The 20,949-nt window shown below is 26.0% G+C and overlaps 1 protein-coding gene across 2 annotated transcripts in view; it reads left to right on the forward strand.

Moving 5' to 3' along the window:
• LOC135925839 (eukaryotic translation initiation factor 4B-like) overlaps positions 1-20,949 on the forward strand; it is a 39,112-nt gene that overhangs the window by 10,872 nt on the left and 7,291 nt on the right. The window contains exons 8-12 of one of the 2 annotated variants that reach the window (XM_065461359.1): positions 3,917-4,075; positions 7,134-7,244; positions 13,177-13,251; positions 17,991-18,150; positions 20,685-20,767. In XM_065461359.1, coding sequence (XP_065317431.1) covers positions 3,917-4,075; positions 7,134-7,244; positions 13,177-13,251; positions 17,991-18,150; positions 20,685-20,767 — 588 coding nt within the window. The remainder of the gene's footprint in view (positions 1-3,916; positions 4,076-7,133; positions 7,245-13,176; positions 13,252-17,990; positions 18,151-20,684; positions 20,768-20,949) is intronic. The other variant, XM_065461360.1, reaches the window with a different exon arrangement.

The raw sequence follows: 20,949 nt of genomic DNA on the forward strand, positions 1-20,949 counted from the left end.
AACTTTTCACCATTTCTCCAATATTCAAGTGGATCCACAGGGGATATAATATATTAATGTTATTCGATATATCTAAATAAGGAACACAAAATAAAATTAGCATTTATAAAATAGTGGGTTTCATACAAACCCAATCTTTTGTTGATTTTGAAAAATAATTAGATATCACCCAAACTAATGGGTCAATCATAACACAATTAAGCAATACTTGATTAAATATGAAAAATATGTTATACTTTCTAGATATAAAGATTCTTTTAAATATTCCTTGATTTCTATCAAGTATGACAGTTCATCATCTACATTAATATCGATTTCAACTATTTTATTTGCTACTAGTTTCTCTTTGATTTTCAATTTATAAGCATCCCTTAAATTAAATTTGCATTTTTTAATGTTATGTTATGTGGAACATTTTTCTCATTGTCATTACCTCAGTTAACAATAAAATAAATTTATTTAAAAAAATATAAAACCTGGCGAATCTTTATTAGGAGTTGGAAGTTGAACATTATCATCACCTTTAAAAAAAGACTCACATGCAGTCCTGAGCTTTTCAATATATGAAATGTTTTTTGGTAAAAAGAAATCCTTATAACAAGGATCAAGTAATGGTGCGATAAGATAATTATCATCATCATAAATATAAAAAAACCGAGTTGTTAATTGATTATTAATGATATCCTTCATGGTTTGCACACCTCTATCTCTGTCCCCATTAATCGTTAATTCACTTTTCAGAATTTCAACAAGAGGTATAACATTGCTAATTGAACATGATTCCATACTTATTTCTTTTGTTACTCTCTGAATTGGTTCCAGAACATCAATTACCTTTTCTGCTAATTCCCACTCATAATGAGAGATTTCCCAAATTAGAACGAATAGCTGTCTTGCCCTTTTTTGTTCTATAGAGCATATAATAGGTAGAATCCACTATTTTTTTGGAGAGTTATTTATATATATCCGGAATAACACCTTGCAAAAAATACTTTTTTTTGGGAATTTTATAATTTAGACATAAATTATGTAAATGCCTTTTAAAACCGACATCCGCTAAGATAGAAATCCTGGTGGTCACAGACTATCATGTCCCCTATAAATTTAGAAATAATTATGGATTTAGGATCAGAATTTTTCTAAATATTAGTTTTATTAAGAATGGCTGATATTGTTGGCTGACTTTCAAGGCTTTTTTTAAAAAAGATTTGATTTATTTTCTAATATTTCTCGTTTTTTTTGTATTAGCTTTTCGAATGTCGTTTTGAATCACTTTAAATGTTTACGGATATTGGTAGCATTAAATGAATTTTTCATTATTCCTCCATGTGAAATTAGAATTCCAGAGATAACTCATTTTGCAAAATTATCTTTGTATTTTGTAAAATATTTCCATAATTCAGATACCATATTTAAAAATTTTTTTTATTTAAAGTATAAATAATAAAATTGGCGTTATTGTTTAAAAAGATTAAAAATAAATATTATTTAAGGGGTGTTGTGCATTTGCATTGTTTAAAAAAATATTATTTAGAAAATAATAATGTAAATAAAATAAATATACATTAAATAACAAAAAAAAGAAAAGTAAAAATAATCGGATCGTTATTACAGTTATCGGCCTTATCCGATATTTTTGGAAAAGGCTAAATATCTGCCCATCCGATAATTAATATCAGCACAGCCCTACTATACATAGAACGTTGAGTGCAGCAGAGTAGGGGTGTACCGATACCACTTTTTGGAGGCCGATATTTCCAATATTAAATTAATAGTGGCCGATTACCTATCCGATATCATATCTAATTTTGTATTCTGTAAAGATATCAATGGTTTTAATTTTTAATATACTTTTTATTAGTATATAATTTAACTATACTATAATTTATGTCATTATATTATAATGATCAGTTATAGTTTATATTCAATTCATTTGCAATTCTAAAAGTATATAAAATATTTTTATTGTTAAATCACTTTTATATAATAAGTATAACATAAATCTATATTCATAATAAGTAATAAACAAATTTATATAAAATTTGAAATAAATATTTAAAATAATATTTTACATTAATATATCGAAGATTTCTTTTTAGAAATACCAAAATTTCCAATTTATCAGAGGTCAGCCTGCGGCGATGGTAATTGTCAATTACACCAGCTTAACTAAAAACTGATTCTGAAGAGATTATCGCACACTTTTATAAACAGAATGCGCAAAAAAATAGCAATATGGCAGAATGTTTATTAATTAATTATTATTATTAAAAAAATATACATAAAAATGGATTTCGAATTTATTTATAAAAATAAATGATTTAAAATATAACTTTAAAAAAAAATTTGATAACATTTTATTTTTGTTAAAGACGCCATTTTATATCGGATCGGAAAATTTTATAATATTGACCGATAACCGATATTTTAAAATGGATAAAATATTGGCCCGATCCAATCCGATAAAAATATCGGTACATCCCTAGTGCAGTAAGAAACTTCTCGAGGTTGAAGTTAATTAAAATGTGTTAGCATTCTACCATGACTTAAAATAGATTCTATAATTTAAAATTTAGAAATCAAATCAAAAAATATGAAATATTTATAACTTATTGGTTCATTAGATTATGCAGTAATAATTTTTTAAGTCAAAATAAAATTATTGTTGAATTTTATATCAGTTATATATGAATGGAGATAGGGTTGCCAGATTTCATGATTTGGCCTTTGATTGTAACACTTTTTTATTCATTTTTCTATTTTTCATTGATTATTTTATTTATAAATGGCTATAGTTGAGCGATGTTTAATAATAATAAAAAAATTTTAGTTTAGAAATAAAACTCTAAATTTATATTTTTTGTACAATTGATTTATATAATTTATATTTTAAACAATCTATAAATTGTTTTGGGTCCAATGTATTTATCTATATATAATGCTATAAGATATAAATTTTTGAATATAAACTCGGCCGAAGGCAAGGCAAAAGGGTCATAGACCCATCAAAAGTGTATGGGGACAATCCCAATGAATCATGTTTGTTTCACTAGAAAAAAAGCTATTGTAATGCTGAAAATCAATATTATATTAATTAATCTAAGAATTTAGATTTATGCCTAGTATAAAATTTGAATGTAGAAAAACATCCTTTCACATTAATTTGGTAACAAAATTGCCCAGTGTTGTACCTATTCTAGTTGTATGCATGTGTTATTACTTTTAAGGCCTAAGTTTCTATGTGTGTGAAATGGTAACTAGCTGAAATTTTTATCCTTGCAATTCATCTATCTGCTTAATTTTTTTGAGAACTTGGTAAGATGACCCTGCTTCTACAAATGTTTTTGTTAGTAAAATTCAATTAGAAATTGTTTTTGATATATATCTCTTTGCTTGGAAAGGCACTAACTACAATTCCACTTATTCACTTGTATTTTAAGGACGCAGGTACTAACCTCATAAATATGACCATTTTTGGTAAAATTTCTAGTTTTTTATGTTATTCTTTTATCTGAACATGTAATAAGTATTGTATGATCAAGTCAAAGTCTGTCGACCTTAGCGGACCTATTTTTCAAGTCTGGTCTGATCATAAAATAATTTTAACAATTTGTATCTGACTGATATTTTCCTTCAAGGATTTCATTCTGGTCCGATTAAAAATTTTATTTCAATCTGATTTTATTTTTTATTGGATTTTGAAAAATCATAAGCGCTGAAAGAAAATAAAGGTTTTTCGTTATTCTTGGGAAAAATATTTATAAAAATATTAGGAAAACAAAATATAAAGGATTAAAATTTTAGTATTACCCCAATCTGACAAGTCTGAGGGAATCTTTGTTCGAGTTCCCATGCAGAACCCATTAATACACTTATGAACTATATTTATTTGTTAATCAGATTTTTATTTTTTAAGGTTCGAGAAATAACCTTTCTAACCCCAACAATTCTTTGCACCAGCAACAGACCCACGTCAATAGAGCTCCATATACCGGTTCCATGTCTGATTATGGGAAATCGACTGGATTTCCACCAAATTCACGATTTAACGAATCTAATAGTTATACTGGAAGGGGTTAGACTTTTCATTATTCTTAAATAAATTGAATTAGCTTAAGCTTGAAATGTTTTAACTTTAATCTTAGAAAATGATATCTATTATATTAGTCATTAATTCATTTTGGTATCTATCAGATTCTGTTTGAAAATATAGAATTAAGTAATTTCATGTCAAATTACTTTTTTAAAATTTTGTAGGGTTAAAATATGAGAAAACTTAAATCCAAAATTTTAGTCTCCTTTTAGAATACCAAGGGTCAGGGCAACTTAACGTTATTTGTAATTATGTGATTTTTTTAAGAGTAATAATACTAAAAATTAAAATTTCGTGTCATTTAACCCTTCAATACTCTGGTGAAAAAATGACGTTAGTACTCGGGTGGGGTTTAATAGACTCCAATTTCAAATGTATATATCCCCATTCATTATTTTTATTTAATATTTGGATATAAGATTGAACTAACCTTAAACTTGATAAAATATTTATTTATTTTTATTTCTTAAGCTTAAATTAAAGATGATGAGGATAATTATAATTTGTGCCAAAATTTCAAATATTCAATTTAAAAAATTAACTTATCTATCATATTATCATGATAATTCATAATATGGATCTTTATTCTTCATTATAAAAAAGAATTACACTAATACATTCAAACATAAAAAAAATATAGAACATTGAAATATGTTTTGACATGCAAAACATTTATTACATAAAACATTAATGTGTTCTAAACATAAATTTGTTTTACATATTTGAAAAAAAGTTTTTTTTATTTTGATGGTTAGATTTAAAAATTCCAGCTAAATAAAGATTTCCCAATAATGTCTTGAATTGTGTTACATAATCTTCTTTAGTAGAACTTTCATATTGGTCAGTATAGTATTTACAAATAATTTTAATTTTTTCATTGGTATGACAAATAATCTCTTCAATCATTTTTGTGTTGTGAACAAGTCAAAACATTTTTCTGGAGTGTAGCTTCTTTCTCTTATTCTTTTACTCCTGGTAGATGAATAACTAAATTTTGTTGATGAGTTCTTATTCTTTGATTGGGAAGATCATTTTTCCATTTAGTAAAGTAATTTTTTTTAGCTAATTTAGAGAAATATACTATGATAAATGATTTCATATTTACCTAAATAATATTAAGTTTATTGTTTTCAACTAACATTTCTTCTTCATCTAATTCAGATTGTGTATCATGATTAGAGACCTTCATGGGCTAAGATTTTAGGACCAAGCCCGGCCCAGGCCCATCGTAAAAAAAAATTTTAAGCCCAGGCCCTGCCCGTTTTTAATATTTAAAAAAATTCCCAAGCCCGCTATAATATTTAAAAAATTTCCCAAGCCCATAAAATTATTTTGTGTATACTTAACTTATGCTGAAGTAATACTAATAGAAATATAATATTTTATTTAGTAATAATATATATATAATATTAATAAATGATATAAACAAAATTTTAATTTATATTTTCAAATTATCATTTAAAAATAATATATTATATACAATTTCGTTATTTAAATTTGTTCTTCTTTCTTCAATAACCCTTCCAATAGTACTGAAATTCCGTTCACTGGAAACATTAGATACTGGAATTGCATGAATTTTTTTGGCTAATCTTGCCAATTTTGGCAAGATTTTTTCATGCTTCTTCCACCAATCTAGGATGCAGTCATCATAGTTGATATCCTCTTCATTTAGCTGAATATCCATGTATAAATTAATCTCATCAGCATCCGTCTCATTATGAAGTATTGTATCATCCTCCCATGAAGGCATATCTAATAATGAGGATGAAGCTAAAAATATTATAAGCTAAAAAGATTTATAAAGAATAAATTACTAAGAAATTATGTCCTTTTTGAGTTTTATAATTAAAATTTTATTTTCAAATATTATAATAAGTTTACTTGAATATCTATTTGTCTACGTCTAACAATTGTTTTTAAATTTTCTGCTACTGTTGGGATTTTGCTTTGAATTTGACGCTAACTTGGGAAAATATATGTCATATCAATGTTGGTCATCTTTGGGAACATTTTTGGGAATATTCCCTCATTTTTGCTGTTTCGTGCCCAGGCCATTGTGTTAAATTAAGTAAAATTACACCAATTTCCTATTTAAAAAAATATATACTCTCCCAAGGTGTATAGGATATTTGATAAATAACACTTATAAAATCAGAATGATTTGTTATATTTGTCCTATTAAATATCCTTAAAATAAGCTAAATTTGAATTTAAAAATTTAGGCCCAAGCCCGGCCCAGGCGTGCTCTAAAATTTATAATTAGGCCCAAGCCTGGCCCATGAAGGTCTCTAATCATGATCACTATCATGTATAAAATCTTAATACTCACTATTAATTATATTGTCATAATCACCTCAAATAATATTATATTACATCTTAAATAATTATATATTTAGTTTCAGAATCTGCAAAAATTATTTTAAATGATAAAATAATTTGAGTCAGCTGGTGAAAAATAATAATAAAATAACTCCACCAGAGAAAATCTTTACGTTTTCTTTTTCATATATCTCATTCAAAATATAAGATATTTAAATTTTGTTTTGATAAATTTTATAATATAGTATATATTTATAATTTAAAAAAATTTTTTTTAAAAATTTCTTAAAAAATTAAAAAGTTGTGGGGTCTCACAAACTCCATTCAGTCACAAAATGCTTATATCTTAAAAACTAATCAACCAAAATATATGAAATTTAGAATATAGATTCTAAGATATATTTGATGAAGCTACTGAAGAATCCAGATCATAATATTTAAACGTTTTTATATCATTACTAGCATGCCTGGGGTTTCATATACCCCACCAGTGATTGAAGGGTTAAGGTAATTTTTTATTTTCGATACAAATTTTAGCATGTAAATTTAAATGCCTTTTGTTATCCTAATTTTTAAAAATTATTTATATATAACTAGAATTTCAAAATTATAAAAGGTAAATTTTTTGAATGTCAGTAGCACTAAATTGACTATCAAATAATAGCCAATTTACTATAAACTTTACCTCAAATTTATGAAATTAAAATATTCCCTATAGGCCAAAATCGAGCGCCTTCCTTCGAACGTCCACCTTCACTATTTCCTAAATATCCCAATTCTAATCAAAATCTCCCACCTTCTAGCCAACCTGCACCAGATGGCAAAAAATGTAAAAGATTTATGAAAATTTATAAAAAATTCGAATTGGGTTGCTCCTTTGATGCTAATCAATTAACCAGTCTTAGATATATATCAGAACGTTCCAGCAATATATTTAAAATAAAACTTGTTACATTATTACCTGAGAATTTAAAAACACTATTCTATACTTATTGGCCCAAAGGAGTGATCAATAGTTATATGATAGAGGGCCAATGGTCCAATATTTTATATTGCTCATCATTTTTTAAACAAATTTATCGATTTACGAGTTTTAGTCAAAGGTATTTAGGCTATGTCCTAAATGTTTTGAAAAAAACTTCAAAATTTATAAATTTTCGTAAATTAATAAAATTATAAAATGTCCAAAATCATCCATTATTTTTTTACAAAACGACAATAAAATACGAAAAATAACATACTTTTAATATTACTTACTTGTTTTTTCATAAAAATTACCCAAATAAATATCTTGAAAAAATTTTTTATTTTTTATTTTAAATTTATTAATTTTTATTATTTTTTTCAAAAAAATAAATTTTTGTAAATGAGAAAACTGATTTAAAACACTATTTTATTTATACATTAAAAATGTTATTTTATTTCTTAAAAATTAATAATATTTATTTATATTTTTTAGATTTTGGACACAGACTTAAATAGAAATACGAATTAAATAATAAAAATACAGCACAATTTAATATTTATTTGCACCGATAAATATATAAATACCCAGTTCGTTATTGAAAATCCTTCCTAAAAACGGCTTTTCCTTCCGTACTAAGGATGAGTCCATCTTAGAACCAAAAAGCCGATTTATTTTATTATGTATTTAATATATTATAATTTTTGGTAAATAAAATATTTCCTAAGTCTTTTTATCATCAGTGATATATTAGCTGGTGTTTTTGTAATTTCTTCAATACTGTAGAGGAAAAGTAATATGGATATTGTTAAATTAGAAGAACATGATAAATAAAACTAGGTAAAAATGATAAATTCGATTATAGTTGCTTAAACTCCTTTTTAAAAGAAGCTAGCTCTCGCTACTTAGTTTTAAAAGGAAACGTGCTCCTGCTCCAAATTCTTAGAAAAAGCGCTGCTCTGTTCCTTTAGTTTTTATAATATAAAGTACTGTATATTTCAAAGAAAATGATGTATCAAAAAATTTATAAAAAGTAGCAAATTTTATAAATTTGAATCTGACGAGAAGCTTCGTATAAAGCCTGTTTAGCATTAATAAATAAGCCTCAATGGAACACAAGATGAAAGAAGGGGTTTTGTATTTTGGAAAATTATTTTTTAAATATAGTCTAGTATATTATCTTCCTGAGAATTAATTTGAATTCTTTATTTGGTCTCTGCTTATCTGTTCCCAATTCAATTTAAATGCAGGATGAATAATAGCAGCGATGAATTTATCTCTATAAACTGTTGAAAAAATGCAATAAAGTTATAAAATATTATTTATAGCTATAAAATTATAACCCTTTTATCAATATCTAGATTGGCAAAATTCAAAATCCTCAAAATCATTTAATATCGAAGTGAGCTAGAATGTTAGAGTTAAACCCAATATTCACATTAAACTCACTTTCAAGGTTTTTTATAAAAGAATCCATAACCTGAAATTGATTCATTTCGATTGTATTAATATTTACTTGGCTTTATTTTTAAAAAATTTTGCATTAATGAGAGTTAAACGAATAAGTTCTATATTTATCACATCAATTATCAAGATTTGGCATTTTTTAATATTTTACCTAACAATGGTTTTTGGACACATCTTTAGTGGTTAAACTGCTCGATTTCGCCATTTAGATTAAGATTTTAGCCAAAATAATATTGCAGAAACCCCGAGATTTCGTTAATGCTCGACTATTTTGAATATTTTTTTGATAGTTATCTGGAGCTTAATAAAAAAATTCTGAAAATACTTTAAGAAAATATTTAAAATTCTTCAGTATTGATGTATTTTTTTTTGGTAAAACAGCAATATCTGCTCTATAAAAATCAGACAATTTTATCAAATTTTGAAGAGATTTTTATATGTAACTATCATACATAGTTTCGTTTATTTTTAAACATGGTGGTAGGAAATATTTTTTTTGGTCTATTTGTCAGAATGACTCAAATTATTTTAATTACAAGGGTCATTCCATGTCAAATCAATCACTTTACAACCCGACCATCTCAGATTTTGTTAAAATTTGGTATTTAAGTTAGTAAAGTATTGTAAGTGACGAATCCAAAATATTAGACTCTTAACTCTATTAGAACCGGAGATATAAGGCTTCAAAGTGGCTCAGCTTGGTCATTTTTTGAAAAAAATGAATTTTTAAAATTGGGATAACTTTTATACTAGATGCACCATGTATATCTATTATGGCTCATTTTATAGCTCTAAGTAAACTCTTGAACGTATGTTAAATAAAATTAATTTTTAGTTTATATATTTTTTTTAAATTGCGGTTAAAAATTTGTGATTATTTTTTTAAAATGTTAGACTAAAATTTTTTTTCCAAATTTCAGATATTTTGTAAAGATTACCAAGAACTGTTCATATAAAAAATTTCAGAGTGGACCCAAAAATATTAATTAGAGAAAATCACATTTTTGAAAAATCCGCTAGATGGCGTCGGTAATTTAAAATATCAATTTTAACAATATAAGTCAAATTTTTTTTATTCCTTAATAAAATATATATCGAATAATTAATAATAGTAAGCTTAAAATAATTTTAATTAAATTTCTTTAAATTTAATTTATATATTGCCAAGTTAGATTCATCATTAGTTAAAGTGTATGTACTTCCGGTGGCTGTCAAGGGGTTGACAATTGTGAGAATATCATATATCGGAATAATTAGAATATCTGGTATTGATGGATAATAAAAGGATTGAGAAGGTCCTTTTGGATGTAAAAAAATTACCTTTATTTCAGCATCGCTAATAATATCTTGAATGTATGCTACCCACCATTCATTATCATATAAACATGTAACATACCCTTTATATTCTTTAGTTGATATTTCTCTTATTATATTTTGTATTTTTTCTAATTTGGCTTCAATAGCACTGGAATATTTTTTTGTATTTATTTGTGATAAATTAACAGGATAGACTGCATGAATTTTTTGAGTACCAGGAATTGAAAGAGCTCTTGCAAATCGTTCCGCTAAAAATTCTTGCTCATCTTGGTATTCTTTATGGGTTGTATAGGAAAAATAAATATTTTTTATATTTTCCTCAGCAAATTTAAAGAATTCATAGGGAGATTTTATTTGATTATCATAAGGACGTTGTAAACTGGCCCGCGCAGCCAAGCGTTTAACGGTTCCCCCTATTCCATCGCAAACATTTTTCCCATGGGCAGTAGAAAAAAAATGCCATTCTGCTGGGATGGCGAAGTCTACTTGATGATAACACAAATTTATAAAAATTTTCCTATTTTTATATTGAGCCGCGGACCCATCGGAATAATAAAAAATGTATTTTGGATCGGATAAAAAGTAATTTTTTAGTAAATTTATCAATTTTTTTTGGAATAAATAAAATAAACAAGTGTTATGTTCCAGCGATTCAGATATGGCCACATAACTTATATGATTTAATACATTATTTACTTTATAATATATTCCAAATGGATGTAGAGTAACCTGGGAAGTGGCCCAGTGATAACTTTGGACTTCATCTTGAAGTATAAATGAGTAATTTTCAGAAAAATCACAGATAATCAAATAATGATTATGCTCTAAAATATTTTTAAGATTCTGATGGAATCTGTTTTGTTGTTCAGTAATAAAAGCATGGCGAATCAAAATAAATATTTTTTCAAATAAGTAATTAAGAAATTCGTCAGCTGTTTGCGTTAGGGTTTCTAGACTGGTTCTATCTACAGATATCCATATCCTGTATATATCATGTGCAATTAATAAATTTTCTAATTTAGCCCTTAATTCTTGGTACCCCGGACATTCATGACATTCGCCAAAATAACAGGCTGGTAGGGGAGGATTACAAATCATTTTTGGAATTATGTCTTTGTAAGTCTTTATCTCAAAATCCCTATTTTTTGTTAAAGTTGCTAAATTGCTACCTATTATTAGCAACTTAACATTCTGATGGATTAGGCAGACACAAACCGAGTGAGTGACACTTGAACCTGGCATTATGCAATTTTTAGGGCGCAATGGAGAAGGGTAGATAGTTTTGAAATTTATATAGATTTCTTTTAAATTATTAAGAATTAACCTTTTTTGAACGTTAATCCTTTCATCATTTTCAATTATAGAAACGCAATCTTTTTTTCCGGGTAATAATCTACTATATTCGTCATTTAAATAGAAACTTTTTACAGTGTCAACTGCGCCCTGATTTATGGTTTTACCTGCTCTCGGATTGGGAGTTGAAAGAATCCCCTTTTGACCAAGAATAAATTTTGAATTACGGATCATATAAAACGAAGCGTTAAATTGTTTTTTAATTTTTTGAATGCTCCAATTTTAGGGTAATGTCGTTAATAAAAGATATTTTTGTGTTTTCGACAATAATGGATAATTATTTTTCATATGAGTTATTAAATCTTCGCTACCATTTGTATTCGTTTTGGGTTGAAGAATTTTGGCAATCGCGGTTGAAATTCTGCCAAGTTTTTTCTTGGGATATCCTTTCTCTCTTAGTCTCTTTTTTTTTATTGGTGAATGCCCCATTTGATCTAAAGTAGAATTTAAAGATTCTAAAAAAATTGTAGGGATTTGCGCATTATCGTTATTATTTGGATAATTATTTTCTATATGGATGGAGTTTAGGAAATTATTTGAGGTTGTAGCTATGTTACTATCCTCTAAAATTGAAACATCTTTCTTCTTTTTATATAAAGATTTGCGACATTTAGGACAAATATAATCTCCTTTGTTAATTTTATAATACATTGTCATCCAAATACTGACTTTACGAAGTCCTTTTTTGGAATAATGATTTGGCAGATTTAATGGATTTGTACAAAACATTTTAATAAAATATTAATAAATTAATTAATTTTAAAAATTATAAATTTTAGGAAAAATAACAGACGATAAATTATTGGAAAAATTTTTTCGAAAAATCGATAATTTAATTAAAATTATTTTAAGCTTACTATTATTAATTATTCGATATATATTTTATTATGGAATAAAAAAAATTTGACTTATATTGTTAAAATTGATATTTTAAATTACCGACGCCATCTATCGGATTTTTCAAAAATGAAATTTTTTCTAATTAATATTTTTGGGCCCACTCTGAAATTTTTTATATGAACAGTTCTTGGTAATCTTTACAGAATATCTGAAATTTGGAAAAAAATTTTTAGTCTAACATTTTAAAAATTTAATCACAAATTTTTAACCGCAATTTAAGAAAAATATATAAACTAAAAATTAATTTTATTTAACATACGTTCAAGAGTTTACTTAGGGCTATAAAATGAGCCATAATAGATATACATAGTGCATCTAGTATAAAAGTTATCCCAATTTTAAAAATTCATTTTTTTCAAAAAATGACCAAGCTGAGCCACTTTGAAGCCCTATATCTCCGGTTCTAATAGAGTTAAGAGTCTAATATTTTGGATTCGTCACTTACAATACTTTACTAACTTAAATACCAAATTTTAACAAAATCTGAGATGGTCGGGTTGTAAAGTGATTGATTTGACATGGAATGACCCACAAGTAAAATATAAAATTGAATTAAATCTTAATTTTTATTAAAAGAAATCATTAAATTTACAAGATTTAAATTAATTTGATATAATTATACTATCCCTATTAGGTCTCTGATATTAATACTTCGATTTAGATATGCTAATTTAAATATAACATGATTAAAAGAGCAAACTAAATAATTTCTATATTTATTTCACCATTAAATTTATTTAATATGTATTCATCTTTTTAGATAATATTTCTGCCGACGGTGAAAAGAAACCTGCTTTCAACCTATCAAAATTGCTGGCAGAAAACCCCGACGATCGTATGATGATTTTTATAAATTTTAAAATTCTCAATACTTGTTAAACGTTATATATATATTTTTTTTTGATTCTTGCTTTCTAGAGGAGATGGTAAAAATTAAGGATTAAGCAAAAAGAGGAATGAATTTGGTTGATCATAATTTCTCATGTAGTATCAGAGACCTTCATGGGCCTTAATTTTTTGACCAAGCCTGGCCGGGCTTATATCTAATGTTAAAAAAATTCCCAAGCCCATGATAAGTTTCAAACAATTTTCTCAAGCCCATTAAATTATTTTATGAATACTCATGCTGAAGTAATACTAATGGAAATACAATATTTTATTATATATATATATATAATATTAATAAATGATATAAACAAAATTTTAATATATATTTTCAAAATATCATTTAAAAATAATATATTATCAACAATTTCATTGTTTAAATTTGTCTTTCTCTCTTCGATAACTCTTCCAATAGTGCTGAAATTTCGTTCACTTGAAGCATTTGATGCTGGAATTGCATGATTTTTTTTGGCGAATCTTGCCAATTTTGGCAAAATTTTTTCATGTTTCTTCTACCAATCTATGATATGATTATCATAATTGATATCCTCCTCCTGCTTAATATCCAAATATAAATTAACCTTATCAGCCTCATTATTAAGCATTGTATCATCCTCCCATGAAGACATATCCATTAATGAGGATGAAGCTAAACATATTATATTGCTAAAAATATTCATAAAGAATAAATTACTGGATTACTCTTCGAAGTAGGGGCCTGCACTTCATGCAGATCTGAAGATGTACCTAAAAATATTATATAGATAAAAACATTTATAAAAAATATGCTACTTGTAACTTTGGTAGCATTACTTAAAGTAGGGTCAAGTACTTCATCCAGGTCATATATAGGAATAGGTTGATACTCCGAATAATCTTTCATTATCGCTCTAAGAGAATTTTTTACATCTAATGCTTCTTCCAAAGTAAGCATTCTTAATTGGCGGAATTTTGGGCTTAAAAATGTTGCGATTTTGTGGAGAATATCTAATTGAAATTTAGATATTAAAAATTCTTTAGCTCTTAATTTCAATTTTATAATTTCATTGTTATTTTGATGTGCATCATATAAAATAATACACACTGTTAAATTTGCCAATTTTTTATAGATTAATAAAACAATATTGTAGGCTTTGTATCTCCCTCAAGCTCTCTTGTTGCCTATCAACATTTCTATTAATGATTTCAATGCACTTTTATCAATCGCATTTAGCTTGTATTATATATTTATTTTCTGTAAAGATTCTAAAATATGCTTTTGAACATTTTTAATTTTGAATTCCATCTTGTTTCAACATCTTGGCAAAGTGACTTTGATAGATTCTTGTTATATCCACTTTGTTTAAAATATCTAGTTAGTCATTTGCATTCTAGAATGAGGTTATATAATAAAGGTGTTGATATTCATATATTTTAGAGAAAAGGTATTTCTTAGAATAGTGTTAATGAGATGAGCAGAACAGTTTAATCATTTATATGGTTCTAAAGCCTTTATCAAGTTGCTACCTTGATTAGTGATGAATGATGAATGTGATTTTATAAAATGCATCAGAAGCATATCCAAGTTTTGTAAAATTAGAAACAAGTTCTTTGTGAATGTTTTCACTTGTTTTTTTATCTTCTAAAAATAGAGAAGTATACAAAACACGTTTTATTAATTTCCATATAATTATGTAGTGAAGATTTATTGTTATATATGTGTACTTTTTAAAGTCATCTGTGTATAAATCAGTTGTTGCACTACAAGAATTTATTTAAGCATTTTGTACTTCTGGGAATATATTTTTGTGCAAATTTTTAGACATCATTCATATGCCTTGATATAGTTATGGGAATGAGACTTGGCAAAATATTTTTAACGTCAATCAAACCCCTCTTTGAATCAACTTCAATAAAATATTGTGCTAAATGTTTAAAGCCTTTACCAGCTATACATTGAAATGGGCGAATATCTACAGCACCAAATTTTACACATCTATTGATAACTTCCTTTTTTTCACTTGTATATGATGCTTTACCATTTTTAATTGGATAAAAAGAAGATAATTTAATTTTAGGATTTGGTTTACATTTATGCCTTGATAAATGGGATGATCCTACTTTTTGTGAATATGAAAGTATGAGGCATGTTTTACATTGAACATATCCAATTTTATTATTATGATTGTCTTATATTATACTAAAAGAATCCCAGACTTTGCTTTTCAATGAGTTGTTTTCAAATAATTTATATTCTTGAGAATGTAATTTTTTAATTATTTCATTTTTATTCATTATATCTAAAAAAAATTGAAAATACTACAATTTGTTACAGAAGAGAAAGTCATAAATGTTGTAGTGAAATAATAAAAGAAGCCAGAATTATCAAAAAAATTGCACAGGTGCAAATTTATTGACCTGAAAAAATTCATAATGAATTTTAGAAATATGATGATGATAAAAAATCAAATTTGTATATTCTAAATATAAATTGTACTATTATATTAAAGGTCAAATCTGTTGGTCAATCAAAATAAATCTATTCATTCATTATCATTACATAATACCCACATATAAAAGAAAACACAAAAAATCAATTAGTTCAGAGAAAAGAGTGTTATGTTACATGTTAACAGCTTTCTTAGCCTTCAATCTCATTAGTGTAATACACAAAGGAAATATATAGAAAGCCAACTAAATTTATAAATGATATAAAATTTTTATTTCAATTATTTTAAAGATCATTACCTTAATCATTTTAAATATCATCTTTATAGCCATATATTTAATTACTAATTAATATTGGATTTGTCACACTAAAGAAGTAACAGTGTGATCCAGTTTTATAAGAATGAAAAAAAAGTGATTTTTAAATAAAAATATCATGGTATTTTATATAATTAAGAGTAGGAATTACCTATAATAGTTTTACACTTATCAGTTATGTCAGGAATAAGTATACAAATTTCCGATTTAAAGAAAAAACAAAATTAAAACTCTCCCAAGGTGTCTTGGAAATGGAATAAATGATATGTTATATTTGTCCAAATAAATATCCTTAAAATAATCTAAATTTGAAAAAAAAAATTAATCCTATACCCGACCCATATACTACAGTGAAAGGGGTGATATTTTTTACCAGATGTTAAAACAAAATAATATTATTCTATTTTTATTTTAATCATGCTTAAACATTAATCTATGTTAAAAAAATATTAAACAACTTTTTAAATGTCACACTTAAAAAAATTTTTTTATAAAAAAATATAAAAAGTTTTGTCATCATATTTTCTTTTGCTTAGTTAAAGATATTTTATGTGGAATAATTTTAAAAATAATAATTAAATATTCATCTTAGTTATTAAATCATAGTCATAGTTTTTTTTCTCTCACTCTATTTTATCATGTTTGAGATAAATTATTAAATATTTTATTCAATTCATATATTATATTACATATAAACAATATTTAATAAGAAATATATTAGTAATTACACTAATACATGAATATTGATTATAGAAATATTTAAATGGTAGTTCATATTCATCCCAAATTTCTTGCTAAGTAGTACCTATTTAATTAAAATATTAAAAGTTAATCGTAATTTATTATATAATTAGATTACTTTAGTCAATTGGTAGCTTAAGATAGCCCAGCTCCAAATAGTAATTTGTCTTTCAATATTTGATGTGTCCTTTATTTTTCTCCCTCTTTGTTTAAGAGTGAATTCTTTTAAGGGATCACCAATAATTTATGGGAATGTATCCCGTTTTATTTTATGAATCGAGGCCTTCGACATTTTAACAAATTTCGCTACATCCTTAATCTTCCTCTGTTCCTTCTCTGGCATAGCTAAAAAATTTACCATGTCAATCTTTTCTTTGATCCAACAATGGTATGTTCTTTTGGGTTTAGGAATAATGGGGGAGAGGATGATTTGTATTTTATTAATGGTAGCTAAAGAATTATTATTCGTGGAAATGTTAGAATATGATTGATAATTTTCCATCTCATTCTCATCTGAGATGGGCAAGGAATAATTTACAGAAGTAATTGGGAATAGAGGAGAATTATTAGTTATGAGTTATTAAACATCGAAAAGTAATTAATTAAATTAAATATGAAAATATTTAAAAAATATTGTAAATACGCTTTTATGTAAAATTAATTTTTTTAAAATTGTACAAACTTCAAGTGCCGCATTTTTTAAAAAGGTTGTTTAATATTTTTTTATCATAGATTAATATTTAAGTATGATTAAAATAAAAATATAATACAGTATTAATATGATTTGTTGTAACACATGTCAACAATGTGAATAAACATTCTTATATGATTAAAAAAGCTATATTCGTTCCTGTTCAAATTTTGAAAAATTGTCTTCATTAAGTTTTCAAACTTTTATAATTAATAAAAAAAAATTTAATTTTCTCAACAAGTTTTTTCAATAATTATGGAAAGTTTGAACACCATATAAGAATGTTTATTCACATTGTTGACATGTGTTACAACAAATATTAATACTGTAATATCATTTTATTTTGTTTTAACATCTGGTAAAAAATATTCCCCCTTTCACTGTAATGCCATCGAGTTTTGAAACCTTTCTTTAGTGAAATAATTATACGGTGTTATATTTTAAGGATTTTGTATATCTTTTGCCAGTTGTCACTTTAATCTTTTTATTTGGTCCCTTTAACATGAACATAGCTACCCCTATCGAATCGAAAAAGTATGCCTCCATATTTGGGGAGGCTAAACCCGTTGACACTGCTTCTGTCGAAGCCAGGATTGAGGCTAAGCTTATACAACAGGAAAGGGATAAGAGCCTCAGCAAAACAAGTACTACCAACGAACCACCTATTATCAGGTAGATTTGCCCTAACGATAATTAGAATTAGAGGGGTAAATTGGATAATAGAATTAAAGAAAGGGGGGATTTCACTGTTTAAGTGTCTAACATGATAGATTCAGTCTGGATTCCAATGATGAATTCTTAAAAAATTGTTTTCTTAGCCCATTAATGGTCAACGTACTATATTTGCAACAGTTGTGATTTATTGATTTTTCACATATAAATCTTTTTAATTGAAATAATTTAACATGACATAAAAAAAACATTTTTTAGAAAATATTTATTTTTGAGTCTACTAAATACCATTAAAGTTTGGCAACTTTCGACTATTAAACTATATTTCTAGTAAGGGTGTACTGATACCACTTTTTGAAGGCCGATCCGATATTTTCGATAGTCAATTGATATCGACCGATTACCAATCCGATATCATATTAATTTTGTATTCTGTAAAGATACCAATGGTTTTAATTTTTAATATACTTTTTATTAGTATAACATCTATAATTTAACTCTACCATAACTTATGTCATTTGAATATATTATAATGATCAGTTTATATTCAATTTAATTGCAATTCTAAAAGTATATAAAATATTTTTATTGTTAAATCACTTTTATATAACATTAATCTGTATACATAATAAGTAATAAACGAATATATTATGAAATTTGAAATAAATAATTAATTCATCTTCTGACAATGACTTCCAGATACTCCTATAATAAGAAATCTTTCAGACTTAAGAATCGTTCTAGCATAATAAAAATTGAGGACCAACGTGTTGTGCATTATCATTTAAATTAAAATATTATTACACAATTCACTTTAAAATTAATCATCGTATTTCTATAACATAGCATATTAATTAGATAATAAAATATTATTACCTACACTAATGATATTAATCTCTAAATAAAATGGAAGTCCAGGAAGAAAATTGAAAGAAAAACGCGAAGATAAAATAAATTATTCTATAAAAATAGTTAATATTTTAAAATTTTTTTATGACACCTAGAACCCTTGGACCCTCCACTTTTAAAAAGGGTCCGAGTTCGGGTTCAGCCAAAATACGAGGGTTCGGGTTCACATCCCTGATTATAATGTTCAGATGGGTATTTATTTGCATAATATATATATATCAGAGAGGTATAATTTGCCCGGTCTGGCCCGGATTTTTTTTTTTAAAAAACTTTTAAAATATATTTTATTTATTTTTATATTAAATTTTGGCGATTTCAATTATACGGCCTGGGCCAGGAGATTTCTGATGGCCTAAAAAAATTTTTTTAATAGCCAGGCTGGGCTGAATATTTTAAATCGCCATTATTAACTATAAAAATAAGAATAATTATAATATATTTAAAAAAAATATGGTTAGATATGAAAATAAAAATACGGGCTGGGCCATGCTAATGGTACCTCTGCAGGCCTCTGATATATATCAAAGTAAAAATAAAAGCCTAACAGCTTTGAATCTTGTATTAAAAAGTACAACTGTTACCAATACTCAAAGTTGCCTAAATACCTCTGCATTCTATTTACTTTGTATTTTTTTATCACATAAAAACATTGAATTTTCGCAACTGAGACTATAAAAGAAAACAGACCTACAAATTATTTTCCTCTGGAAACAATTAAAGTTATGGCAAAAATGGAAAGTATTACGATTGCCAATTTGAAAAGACATATGAAATATTTGTGGCTCGATGGAATGATAGTTCAGTGATGACAATTGCATCAACATGAAAAACCCTTTAGAAATTTTATTCGTGTAGCAACTAAATTCATGTAGGTTATGGAACCGAGTTAATACTGTTGATAATAAATAATAACTTAAATTTCAATGATAAATAATTCATCAAAACTCCCTTAGTAAATGAAAAGAATTGTACAAATATGGTTGTTAAAACCCGATTTAATTCGATTTTTAATAACGACCTGGATTGGGCTGTTAACAAACATAGGTACAAGTTGAAGCCTCATAAGTCAATTTTCCTTACTAAGTGAAACAACTGTTTTATGTATTTAACAACAATTATTGTTAACAAAAGACGACGCTGTAAATTTGGAAGGTATATATATATAACACATGTCTTAAACCAATCTGTATTGTTTTAAAAAATTTCATAAGATATAAAAAGTTATAATATTGTATGTAAAATAAATCAACAAATTTTGAAATTCTATATCATATTTCCGTTTTTTCCAATGATATAATATTATCTTATTTTTATACCCCTAATTGTCGTTGCAGATATGCAACAGTTCAAATTTTCTATTCGGGTTGCTTTTTTGCGCTAATTTTTTATAATGATCTTAGACTAAAATAAATAAAATTTGAAAAAATCAAGAATTTTTATCACCTGTAAAAAGTCTGACCATTAATGATAATGGTTAATTTATATAGATGGAGTTATAATAAATGGAAGGAAAATACCAGATAAGCTTGCAATTTGAGACCAAGCTTAGAGGTAACACTGCACTATTACAAAATTCGAGTGTTAAGTTAGATATATAATTTATTTTTATTTTCCCTAAAAACTAGAGGAAGGAATAGACTGGACTCTGGTAGCGAAAAATTAATGGGCAGGAGTGCCAGCATTGGCTCTTTCGAACACAATCATGAAGGTTTAAAGCATTATATTTTATATCATTATAAATGGTTTACCTGAAGATTATTTATATCTCGTAATTTATTGTGGGGATTTATATTTCATCAGTGTAGCCTCAAAATATGATTTTTGAACGAAGAACCTTTATAGTCAGGTTAAGGAGGCGGTCATATTTATTTCCATAATTATTTTAAAAAA

The sequence above is a fragment of the Gordionus sp. m RMFG-2023 genome, chromosome 3 (assembly GCF_954871325.1).
Source record: "Gordionus sp. m RMFG-2023 chromosome 3, tfGorSpeb1-WG-v2, whole genome shotgun sequence".
Taxonomy (NCBI): Eukaryota; Metazoa; Nematomorpha; class Gordioida; order Chordodea; family Parachordodidae; genus Gordionus; species Gordionus sp. m RMFG-2023.